Below are 13,066 nucleotides of genomic sequence, written 5' to 3'. Positions count from 1 at the left end.
TGTTCCCTCCCTCCCTCCCTCCCTCCCTTCCTTCCTTCCTATCTTCCTTCCTTCCCTCTTCTCCCTCTTTTTCCTCCCTCCGGGTCAGAAGAGAACAGAAGGCATGGCTGACCCCTTTGCCTGTTCATGGCTAGCCACAAAGTCCTAATTTTCGAAGCTCTGGTCTCAGGGAACTCTCCTAGACCAACACCCCCTCTTTCCCCAAAACCTGGTTCTTCCCCCCCTTCTCCTTCGAGGTGTTCTTGCCAACATGTAAAAGGGAAAAAAGGGGGGGGCTTTTGTAAAACAGACAGGACTCACAAGGGGTTGCAGCAACGAAGCCCAATACTTCCCTTAATGAGTTAATGGAAAGCAGACCCTCCCAATGTCAAAATAACTGTGGGCAGCGGGTGTTTGGTAGATCCCTGGATTAGGCTAAAATGTCGTTTTTGGACTGAAATCTGCCCTGGTTGCCTTCAAGCAAAAGAATTCTGGGAGCTTCCGGGTTTGGGGAAGGATCCCCAGGAATCCCTCTCTTCAGTGACTCTCCATGAGAAGGGGATCCTAAATAAAATCAGTGTGGATCTTATTTAAATCAGCTCCGGCACATTTCATCTTTCCCAACGCCCAAATCTACCAATCCCAAACCAGCCCAAATATTACTGCTCTGCTTGTTCTGGGGTTCAGTTGCTGCCTCACCTGCGCTAAGCTTCTTTGCCTGTTCGCCCTTTACCTGCTTCTGGGCCCCACGGGTGCATTTAGGATGTTGGAAACCCGGGTGGCCTAGCGTGAATCTTGAAATCGATTGGAGGTGATGAAGCAAGAAGGAAGGGAGAAAAGAAAAGCGAGAAAATGAAGGGAGAAAAAGAAAAGAGAAGGAGAGAAGGAAGGGAAAGGGGAGGGAAAGAAAAAAGGAAAGAAAGGGAAAAAGAAGGAACGGAAAGGGAAGAGAAGGAAAGAAAAGGAAAGGAAAAAGAAAGGAAGGAAAGGGGGGAAATTTCCAAAGGAAATGCCATTTTTCCTGTTGCTCCTAACCTCAAAGATCCGTTTGTCTGGAGAATTTTACCCACGCAGGCCTAAAACCTCGCAGGGTTTACTCGGAAGGAAACCCCTCGCGTTCCCTTAAAATGTCTTTGCAGAGGCCCGGCGTGGCATCTTGCAAATAAATCCGTTTTAAACGCGCGCGGCATGAATTCAGGCCCGCGAAGGGCCGAGGCGCAGCCGAAGCCTTATTCCAAACCTGCGAGGGGAAATTGAGAAACGGGCTTTGGAAAGAGGCAGGTGGGATTTTAAGGGGAGGGGTGGAGGGGAAATGGAGGAACCGGGGTGGGGGTCTCCTCCGAGTCGAAGAGTTGGGCGAACTTGAATTCGCCTCCTTTTTAATACAGCCATTCCTGGAATCACACGCGAGTCGTTCGGAAAAAGAGACTTTTTAAACCACTCGCCCTATTATTTCGTAGTGGACAAGCGTGCCCACCCGCGTGTGTGATAGTTACACACGTGAACGCACTCACAATGGCAGAATACGGCTATTTTTTTAACGAGGGTTTTTAAAAAAGGCGTTTTAAAGCAAAAATCTCCTGTTCAGTTTTCCTCCGAAGCGCTTATTGTTTTGGGGGTTTTTCCCCCCCGCATTCTCTCTCCCTCGCTCCCGCCCCAATTTTTTACGCGGTCTGCTCGATATTTATCCTTGATTAATATTTTTAAAACAGTTGGCCTTTATTATTTTAAACCCCCCGAAAGAGAAGGGACGGGGTTCCGGATTCCGCCCTGCCTTTCCGTGGCTTGCGAGTTTGAAAGCAAGGCGTTGGAAATGTGCGCAGGGTAGAATAAAATAAAATAAAATATCAGAAGGATTTTGGGCTGAAATTGGTGGGGAGAGACTCTTTTTAGAGAGGAGGAATAATAATGTTAATTATAACCATCGTCATCATCAATAAAATCCCATAAATCTCTCTTCCAGGTAGGGACGGAGAATTAATCCCAAGGAAAACGGCCCTTTCTTTCCTTTGCTCCCATACGGCCTTTCAATCTCCCTCCCTTGCATTTTTGGGTCCGACCTCTGCCGTGGGACCACCCCGAAGCGGGTAACATGCGAGGATCCCCGCTTAGATCCGTGACTCCGTTCTCACGACTGGCTGGATTCGGGTTTTTGCAGGAAAGGCCAGCAAATCCGTTTGCATCTCAAAACTGAACAGCCCCCAGTCAGTTTTCCTGCTGGGGAAAGATTTATATTTTTTTTGCGGGGGAGGGAATTGAGAACGGGGGAAGAGTCCAATTCTGCAAGCCCCAAAAAGAAAAAAGTAAACTTTTCTTTCTCTTGCAAAAAAGTAAAAGTTTACTTTCGCTTTTACTGTAGACTCGTTTTATTGCGCTGGTTGGAAAACAACCCCAGTTAATAGAAACTGGCTTTTTCGGATCCCTCTCTCTGAGCTTCAAATTTCTTTCTCTTTTGGGGGGGAACGGGAGGTAATTTAAGTTCCTCACCGGCCAGTCGTCGGCTTTCCGACGGCTTCCCCAGTTCGTTCTCCCCGGCTCAGCCGCCCCTCCGTATTTCGAATAAAATGGGCCCTGTTTTTAGAATAAGCTGCTGCCCAGATGGAGACAGGAAAATTGTGTCTGCGTTTGGGTGTATTTCTCTTTTATTGCCACACGCCCAGCAAAACGAAGACACCCCTCCGAACGTTAAAATAACAAGGTTTTTCTTTTATTTATTAGATTTATACGTCGCCCATCTCACTGTCAAGCGACCCTGGGCGACTTATGGCGTATTTAATTACCGCTTATGATTAAGCTCCGGGTCAGGTTCACAAAGAAATAGGGATTAAAGCCGAGGGGACCACAACGCTAGCCCTTCTTCAGCAGGTCCATGACTTTGGACCTGGTGGCCTACCTCGCAGGGCTGTCGTTGGTGAAAGGAGGGGGTCCGCTGGGCATCTTGGCCTCCGGAGGAAAGGAGGGTTACTATTCTGGCCCGCAAATTAACATCGGGACGGAAAAATAGTCTCCAAGAATCTGGGGATGGGAGGTTTTCACCTCTGTTGGGGGGGGGAGGGTCTGCGCCCCTCTTTCTAGGGCCGCCTCGCCCTCCCTACCCGCCCCCTTTTCACGCCAGCCTGGACCACCCTCCTTCTTTCCGCAGACGCGGTGCCCGGGCGGCAGCCCTCGCTGCGTTCCCACGTGCACAAGCAGGCGGAGAAGACGACCCGGGTGCGGACGGTGCTCAACGAGAAGCAGCTTCACACGCTGCGCACCTGCTACGCGGCCAACCCGCGGCCGGACGCGCTGATGAAGGAGCAGCTGGTGGAGATGACCGGGCTGAGCCCACGCGTGATCCGCGTCTGGTTCCAGAACAAGCGCTGCAAAGACAAGAAAAAGTCCATCCTCATGAAACAGCTGCAGCAGCAGCAGCACAGCGACAAGGCAGTAAGTGGGCCAGCCGAGCCGGGCCGGGCCGGGCCAAAGCGCCTCTCCCCCTCTCCTGTCTCCCTGTTTGCATTGGCAGAGAAAGTGTCCCGGTCCACGAGCGAGCCAGCCCCATGAATCCGACAGGTCCCCCCCCCAAAAAAAACTCTCAAGATTTACAATTCCAATTATGCTGGCGGGCCCCCCCCAGACCCTTGGGAGTACAGTTCCCATACTGCTGGAGGGTTCCCCCTTCCCAGACTCTCCCATAATATTGTGGGTTCCCTTTTCCCAGATTCTCAGGACTACAATTCCCATAATGCCAGCAGGTTTTCCCCTCCCAGGCTCTGGGGACTACAGTTCCCATAAAGCCACTCTGGGGAGGGGTGGAATCTTGATTTTCTCTTCTTTAAGGCAGCCGTTTTTCTTGCCTCCTCCCCACTCAATTCTTTAGGAGTCCTGGTTTTTTGGGGGGGGCTCAAAGGGGGCAATGAAGGGAATTTCAAGTGGCAGGAGGGTTCCTGTGGCATGCCCTTGTGTTTTGCCACTGATGGAGGGAGGGGAGATTAACCTCGGTCCCAGATTCATTGTCCCATTATCCTCTGCCTTTCTCTGCAAAATCTAAAAAGGCAGGAATGGCTGCATTCCCATGAGATGCTGAAGGTCTTTAGGAAATGGTCCCCCCCTCTTTTTTTCCCAACTAGGGTAACATTTTGAGCCATCCAAGGAAGGCATGCCCCCCCTTCCCCAGCAGAGAGAGACAAAGTCTGAAAAGAGACTGAAGGGTACCCTTGTTTTTTTTTGGGGGGGATGGATTTGACGGGTCTTCAAGAGAGTAAGGGAAGCAAGGACCCGGGTGTTGGGGAGTTGGGTTTGGGAGAAGGTTGATTCTCCAAATCCTACAATTTGGAAATCAGAGGAAGGGGCATCGCCTATATCTGCAGCCTCGAGTTATTTATGAAAATAACAAAAGCGGGCTCAAATTCTAATCAACAATGTTAAATAAATAAATAAATTAGAGCAAAGGCCGTTTTTTGCAAGCTGGGTATGATGGACCAGGACTGGAGAGGGAAAATTCTCAGGATCAGGGCTTCTTTGGATCTCAATTCCCTGGGGGGAGGGGGTTGTCAACCAGTCCCACTGATCTGGAGTGAGCCCCATAGATTTGAGGCTACCATGTCAGGGTTCCAAAGTCTAAGACCTTCGCAATCCAGATATGGTAGCCCTGCCTTGCCCCATTGACTTCAATGCAACTGACTCCTGTGCAGAAGCCTAGTAGGCCTTCTGCTCAGGGTACAAAATTACTCAGCTCCCTAAAGCGGGTGCAGTTCCTCTTTGGGGGCCTAAGCCCTAGTTACACATAGCTAGCATTGCACCGCAAAGAGTTCTCCACCATTAGGCTCTTAAGCTCAGCAATAATATTTATTTTTATTCGTGGCCATCCGCCAGCTGATATTTAAGCAATATTGATATTTTTTTTTTCCGGGCGCAGGATCAATAGTGTCTCTTGCTATTGAAGGAGTAAAATCCGTCTGCAGGGAAAGGCAGGCAGATAATGATGGCAATAATAATAACAACAATAACAGCTGTAATGATTCATCCGGCTTCTTTGTAAAAACATCCACTCAAAGCAGCTACGATATCTTCCTTATATTTATTTCATCTATAGAAAAGCAGAGGGATGATTTCAAATAAGCCTGTTTTTAAAGCAAGCCAAATTTTTAATGTTTTTTTTTTTAAAGGACTTCTATCCCACCGCCCCCAAAATATGGATAGTTTAGCTGTGGTTTTGTTTGCTGTTTTTCCATCATGCTGCCTTCTGCTAAAAGTTATTTGATCTCTGCTGTAAATTCTGCAGAAGACATCTCGGCCCGCCTTCCAGATGTTCTGAGCTGCTTTGTTGAGAACCTTCGTGGTTGCACCAGATGGGAAGGGAAAAAGGGATTGGGGGGGCGAAAGCAGAGGGGGGAAATAAGTGGGACTGGCTTATAGTGGGAGGGGGGTCTTCTCATTTATCAGAATCAAATTACTTGATTGATTCCATAAATCAAAGGATTGGATGTACTTACTCCTATCGATGGCTGATGGAATGGAGCAGCTGGCAGATAGCAGAAAAAAAAAATCTTACGTTGTCTTAAAAATTAATTTCAACCCCTCCCAGAAAGAGTCAAAAAAGGCAAGATGGCGGCTTGCATAGTCAGTGCTTTGCCCCTTTTCTGAGGTCTGACTTTAGTTTGGCCATATTTCACTTTTTTACCTCCTCCTGTCTGGAAATAATATTGAGAGGGGCTCCGGATAGATAGACAGACAGACAGACAGACAGACAGACAGACAGACAGACGGAGAACAGATAGATGTGTGTGTATGTATGTATGTATGTATGTATGTATGTATGTATGTATGTATATATATATATATATATATATATATATATATATATATATATATATATATATATATATATATATATATATATATATATATATATATATATATATATATTTAGAGAGAGAGAGAGAGAGAGAGAGAGACAGACAGACAGACAGACAGACAGACAGACAGATATTGGCATTTAGCTTATCCAGAGTGGGAAGGTGTTTTTTTTTTAAATCCACCCCTCAAATAATTTTCCATACCCCCAAACTGATTAAAAATAACCAGATGATTCTTTCTCCATAGGGACGTGGGATGTTCACCACTTCTATGTATTTTTATATATTTCTTCCCCAGCTCTTTAGAAGAAAATCTAATTAGGGGTATTATTATTCTTAATAATAATCTCCCTCATTGGCAAATCACTTCTAGATTCTCTGGGCTGCTGGAAAGCTCTGCCCACCATCGAAAACACCCTTGGCCATGTCAAAAGTTCTCAGCACTAAATTGCCAGTTATCCCTGCCTCCCCCTCCCCATATGGATGTAGCGTTCTCAGATGCAGATTGAGAAATGTGGCTGAGGGTCATTTTTAAGCATCTCCCCTTTCTGGTACCTTTCTCTGCAGCTACAGTGGGGCAGCCCTTGTGCGCTAATTCCACATTGATGTGTTGAGCTTAGGCGATAGGGAGGAGAAAGCTGACTTAATTTCTGATTTGGGGCAAGAGACCCCCAAATGCCATCATCCATGCCCCCCTCCCCAAGCTTTCTCCAATATGCTGTCTAGAGGGGCCAAATTAAACCTGAAAACAGACTGCAGAGAATGGGATCGGCTTTCACCATCTTTGACCTGGGTAGATTTGGCTGCATTCTGGCTGACCTTTTCTTCTCCCCCTTTCTCCCCTCCGGTCTCCCCCCAAGAGTTTGCAGGGCTTAACTGGGACGCCCTTGGTTGCTGGCAGCCCCATCCGCCACGACAGCGCCGTGCAAGGCAGCGCGGTAGAGGTGCAGACGTACCAGCCCCCCTGGAAAGCTCTCAGCAATTTTGCTCTGCAGAGCGACTTGGATCAGCCTGCCTTCCAGCAACTGGTAAGAGCCAGAAAATCCAGCCCATAACTAGAGGGCAGGGTGTGGGGGGTGCCCTTTGTTGCATTGCTACCTTAATCATCCCACTCATCCCTAAGAATGGTTCCCTATCTCTGGCTGCATCAGTCCCCTCCCTGCATTCTTTATTAAGAAAAGTGGAGAATAGGGAAGAATTCTGCCCTCTTCTCCATCACTGCTGTTTCTCTCCCTCCCCCCCAAAAAAACCCTCCCCAGGTCTGTGCATTTGAAATATGGGGCCCAGCCCTGGGAAGGACTCCCCCCTCCCACCCACCCCAAGTTGTGTTTGGGAAGACAAAGGCGTCGTAAAATGCGGCCTGTGAAATGATCTCAAGTGCAAAATATTTGTCAAAAGGTTGTCTGCGTAAGGAGAGAGAGTTGGCTTTGCTTTGGGTGTGGGTGTGGATGAGAAAGGGAGAGAGACAAAAAAAAAAACAACCAACAAACAATCCAGAATCTAATTGGGCCTAATGGAGCAAAAATATATTTTTAATAACTTGATTCTGGTATGTGTGAGGTTGGAGAAAAGTGCCCAGGATGATTGGCAAGGGTGTAATGACACACCTGAAACAAGGCAAGCTGTCAACAACAAATATCCTTTTGCAAAATGCGCGTTAAAGGGCCCTGGTGCATGGCATGTGTCTTACAAATGAGAATAGATCGTCCTAAATTGCAGAGAAGGGGATANCATGCGAAGGTGGCTTCGCTTCCAGTATGGACTTTGGCATATGTGTGTGTGTGTGTGTGTATGAGAGAGAGAGAGAGAGAGACACCCCCCCCAACAGATGTTGCATGAAGCGATAAGTTACGATTTGGTGTCTTGAGCAAATCCAGAAGATGGATTGATCTCCAATGCTGGCCAAGCATGTGGGGTTGGATGTAGTTTCGGTCCAGCTGTCAGCACTAACATCTGAATTGGCTGCAAAAATCTAGTTGGCTTCAGTGCCCGGAAGATGAGATGACTTTCTATTCCTTTACCTGGGGTGTGTGTGTGTGTGCAAAATTTATTTATTAAATGCTGCCCATCTCGGCGTGGGTCTAGTAAAAAAAATCTCTTGACCTGGTTGCTGAAGCCTAAAAAGCCGCCATGTCCTGCCATGCATACACCTTTGGGTGCATTTATCTCCAAAATGTTGCAAATCACGTTCCCCCCCCCCCCCCCGAAAATGGATCTTCTCTCCCAATGTGCTGGATTTCAGATCCAGCCATGCTTAGATTCAGCCTAAGAAAATGCTTTCCAATTTTTTTTCCTTTATTAACCAAAACTGCTTATCAGAAAGCCTTATCAAAATTCAGGGACCGATCCTAGGTGCCTTCCTTCAGCAGCGTCATAACTTTGATTGGTCGCTAAAGGAACGGTCGTAACCTGAGGACTCGCTGTATTTATAAAAGCAATGTATGAAAGCAATATCCTTGAATGATCTCTAGGCCATTTCAACATATTACGGCTGATCATTTCATTGCTTTTCCTCTTAATAGGAATACTTTGGGGGATTTTAAAATATATTTTAGTTCATAGGGCCATCTTTTAAGTCAATTTAAATGCCTCTGTTGCAATCGGTCATGGGCTGATGTGTTGTTAGCCAAAGAAAAACCGCTTTTACCTAATTTGGCATAACTGACCCAGTTTTGGGAAGGACTGGCCTAAGGAATCTTCCTATGGATTAATTCACCTCCAGACACAAACAGGGATATTTTGTCACAGTGTGGAAAGAAAATAAATAGCCAGAATATGGATGCAAAAGTTTAGCCCAGGAGTGTCCAGCGTTGGCAACTTTAAGACTTGTGGACCACATAAATAAACATTTTAGGTCTTTTTAATAATCTTTTATAATTAGTTTTATTACGTGTTTTTATCCAGCATTAGACTATACTCAATGTATTTTTATTGTCAGGTCAGTATGATTCAATTTTTCTGAAGCTAGCTAGTTTTTGTTATACTGTCTGTAAAACGAGGCAGACCTTGGTCACCCATTGATTATGTCATTAATTGTAATATATTGCTATGTCTTCTTGTGTGGGTTCTGTTTAGTTTTGTTTTATTTGAATGTTTAATTTATGTGTTGGCCTTTGGCTGTAATAATAAATTGATTGATTGATTGATTGATTGATTGACTGGTGGACTTCCAACTCCCAGAATTCCCCAGTTAAGACCCTCAAAAATACAAGGGCCTGACCATGAGGATGCTGGCACAGTTGTAAGAGTGAGGACCCGTCGTTTTTTAACCCCATTGTAATTTCAAACAGTCACTTTAACAAATGATTGTAAGTTGAGGATGACCTGTACTCAATTAGAGTATTTTCTATCTGAAGACCCTCCTGATTTTCAGCCATTGAGACTGTCCGGAGGTGTACCCCATTTTTCTAACCTATCTCCCTACTTTGTTCCTTTTTTTTTTTTTTACTCCTCCACAGCTCTCCATTTCTGAATCCGGCTCCTTAGGCAACTCATCGGGCAGCGACGTCACCTCTTTATCGTCCCAGCTCCCCGATACCCCCAACAGCATGGTTCCTAGTCCAGTGGAAACGTGAGAGCGTCTTTTGAACGCCTGACCCTCAAGGACATTTCGCATGTTTTCTTTGCTTCTTGCATGAGAACTGAGCGCTACGGCAACACAACCTGTTAAATTATTCTCTTTATTTAAAAACCCGGCTCCATCTTGTCTTCTGTCGGACCGTCCGTGGCTGGAAGTCTTCCGGGGGTTCCCCTGACTTTGCCAAGCAGGGAGGGGGGAAAAGGAGTCCAACTTCCCAGGAATTCTGGTCCTTCCTCCCCCCCTCAAATACCTCTGGATTATACTCGAATGAGACTCAGATCCTGGTCTTGTAGTTTTAGAAGATGGCTTTTTCCGTTTTCCTGTTATTTTTCCTCAATGGAAGGAAATCAACTCAACGTGGAATGGCGTAGGGCCATCCAGATGGACCCCAACATCTGTTGCCTTCATCTCAACCAGTTCTGGATGCCCATCGTCAACTCTCTTGTGGCTTCCTTCTTCCCAATTGCCTGGAAAAACCTGGAACTTTTTCTGTCTCCGTTTTTTTTGGTGGTCCCAAAAGAGGAGATTTGTGTTCTTTCTTTCTCACTCTCTTTCTCTCCTCCTGAGCCCACATGCTTGCTGGAAAAATTCCAGCAGGACTTGTGTGTCTGGTCCAAAACAACCCCCCCTCCTCTTCCCCATTGCCAGTGTTAAATTATCTTGTGGATGGAAGGTGTGTGGTTCTTTCTCAGCCTTTGCAGACCAAAGTAAGTTATTGTTATTTATTATCGCGCAGCAGCAGTGGAGTTGAGAATTTGACCTCAATAATAAAAGAACAAATATCGGATGAGAAAACCTGCCTATCCTTGTCTTCTATACCGCTTGACCTTCCTGAAAGTTAAGGGAGCTGTAGTTCCTCGGATGAACTTGATTGCAGCTTTCCAGTCTCTTTGAACAGTTGATACCAAATCGTAAAGTTTAATTTGATAGTAATTCCATTTGGTAGTAAAGCTGAATCTGGCTTCTGGTGCCTTTGCGCAAATAGGCCCAGAATATTTTTAGCAGCGTAATCAAGTGCATGGTCACTTTTCCTGGCCACTGTCTATTATTATTATTATTATTATTATTATTATTATTATTATTATTATTATTATTATTATTATTATTATTATTATTATTATTATTATTATTATTATTATTATTATTATTATTATCATTATTATTATTATTATTATTATTATTATTATTATTATTATTATTATTATTATTATTATTATTATTATTATTGATTTAATCTTCAATTCAATTCACAGTCTGGGACCAGTAAAAACTTAACACTTCAAGTCCTAACCAAGGACCTAAGAGCTGCTATTATTATTATTATTATTATTATTATTATTATTATTATTATTACTACTACTATTATTTTAATCTTCAATATGATTCACAGTCTGAGACTGGTAAAAACTTAACACTTCAAGTCCTAACCAAGGACCTAAGAGCTGCTATTATTATTATTATTATTATTATTATTACTATTATTACTATTATTTTAATCTTCAATATGATTCACAGTCTGAGACTGGCAAAAACTTAACACTTCAAGTCCTAACCAAGGACCTAAGAGCTGCTATTATTATTATTATTATTATTATTACTATTATTTTAATCTTCAATATGATTCACAGTCTGAGACTGGCAAAAACTTAACACTTCAAGTCCTAACCAAGGACCTAAGGGCTATTAAGGTAACATCTGAGTATAGAGGCAGCTCTGAATAAGGTGATTTTTTGCAAAGTCAGGATATTCAGGTCTAATAAGTTCAAAATTTCCATGTATCGAGGCAGGCCTTTGGGTATTGCTCCAAGGGTTCCTATTACTATTGGTACAACCTTTGATTTTTTCCTCCACAAATGTTCAACTTCAATTTGCAGATCGCGAATATGCCGTTATTTCTTCTAGCTGTTATTATTTATTTGTTATTTTTTTCTAGCTCATTATTATTATTATTTGGTCTTATTGAGTCTCCCATCCAAATTATATTAAATTATATTCAGATCTGGACCCATCCAACATCTTGAGATCAACCAGGTTTTGCCCCAGGTTGCTGCATAACTAAGAAGTCAAGTATAACATGAACATATACAGGAAGGATTCATTAATTTGAGTTCCTTCGTTATATTTCATTTTGAGGATATTTATTTTCTTTAATTCAAAGCCAATGTAGAGTTTTCTCGTGGCTTCACTTCATTTCTGAAGGGTGCCTCTGTCCCTCCAAAAAAATAATAATTCAATTCTATATCAAGAATGGTTCCATAAAGTGTATAATTTGGCTGTTGGGCAAGGGAGAATTTACAAGACTTCACCAGGTTTCTTCACGGATGCAAGAATAGCTCAAATAAAATAAAATAAAAGTTTTCAAGGGCTGGGATTTGATCTCGCCAGGAGAAGACTGGCCTTCTCTACGCCCTGGATGAACAGAAAAATACTTGCAATTCTTTGTGTTCAAGTATCAGCACTCTTTTTTTCAAATCGGACATTTCTCTGAAAATGGGGAGATTTCCTGCAAAAACGACACAGTGGCATGTAGTGTGACTACAACAGCATCTCTCTGCCATCATCGGCCCCAGTTTGTGAGCCTGAATTGTGAACCTGCTTATTTATCACCATGATTTGTGCATTTGCCAATTGGATTAGGAGGCCAAATTATGTGTTTATCGTAATTTATTTATTTATTTGCAAATCGAATGCCCAGACCCTTGAATCATGGTTTCATTGAGGTGGTGTGTGTGTCTGTGTGTTTCAGTCACTCATGAATTTTTTAACTTCTGCATTGGGGCCTCTGTCATCTCTTCCAACTTCCATCTCTCTGTCATCTCTCCCAAAAAATGGAAATCTTTTCCTTCCTTCCTTCCTTCCTTCCTTCCTTCCTTCCTTCCTTCCTTCCTTCCTTCCTCTCCCTTTTCCTTCCCTCCTTCTCTCTCCCTTTTTCCTTCCTTCCTTCCCTTCCCTCCCCTTCCTCCCTCTCACTTTTCCTTCCTTCCTCCCTCCCTCCCTCCCTTCCTTCCTTCCTTCCTTCCTTCCTTCCTTCCTTCCTTCCTCCATGCATCTGACTGTCAGGTGTCCTTGTTTGACACTTGTAACCTCGTCTAGCTAAAAACAGGCTCCCCCAAGAACTGCTCCCGGCAGGTCAGCACCAATTTTCCCTTCTCCCTTACCGATCTGGGATTTTCTGGTGGTGCCCTGTCCTAAAGAATAACCAAACCAGTACACTTTGCCTACTTGAGTGGCCTCTTCAGGGTTTCAGGCGGTTAGTTTCTCGGCAGCAGCCTGGAAATGGTCAGCCACGACCCTTCTGGGCGGCTTGCCTTCCCACGACGAGGTTCAGGGCTCAGCAGGGGTGCAACCCCCCCCCCCCGTTTTAAGCGCATTTAAAAGGGGCAGAGTTTTTGGGAATTGGATGCTGGGCGCTGCAGCTTCCTTCCTGGCTTGGGGGGGGGTCTGTTTGCAGACAGTTTAGAAGCGTTGTGGGGGGGGGGGCAAAAGGCTCCTGGCCGGGACCCTCCCTCGGCGAAGTTCACGTGCCCTTCCGACAACCGTGGAAGGCAGCCTTGTCTTCTTGGGGGGGACGGACGGATGGATTTCACCAGCTCATCCCCCTTAATCACCTCGCACGGAATCGGCGGAGCAAATTGCTCTCAATTAGCAGCTGAAGTGAACCCAACTGCCC

General features: G+C 44.8%; 1 protein-coding gene across 1 annotated transcript in view; it reads left to right on the top strand.

Moving 5' to 3' along the window:
* Positions 1 to 9,391, top strand: part of LOC107300836 (insulin gene enhancer protein ISL-2) — a 12,470-nt gene extending 3,079 nt beyond the window's left edge. Inside the window, exons 3-6 of the mRNA XM_015830127.1 lie at positions 2,845 to 2,939; positions 3,095 to 3,405; positions 6,677 to 6,844; positions 9,275 to 9,391. Coding sequence (XP_015685613.1) covers positions 2,845 to 2,939; positions 3,095 to 3,405; positions 6,677 to 6,844; positions 9,275 to 9,391 — 691 coding nt within the window. The remainder of the gene's footprint in view (positions 1 to 2,844; positions 2,940 to 3,094; positions 3,406 to 6,676; positions 6,845 to 9,274) is intronic.
* Positions 9,392 to 13,066: the final 3,675 nt, after the last annotated feature.

This window comes from Protobothrops mucrosquamatus, unplaced genomic scaffold, assembly GCF_001527695.2.
Source record: "Protobothrops mucrosquamatus isolate PMUCROS unplaced genomic scaffold, P.Mucros_1.0 scaffold_242, whole genome shotgun sequence".
In the NCBI taxonomy this organism is placed as follows: Eukaryota; Metazoa; Chordata; class Lepidosauria; order Squamata; family Viperidae; genus Protobothrops; species Protobothrops mucrosquamatus.
Note: the sequence above shows the minus strand (reverse complement) of the source record. Positions and strands in the feature narration are given on the sequence as shown.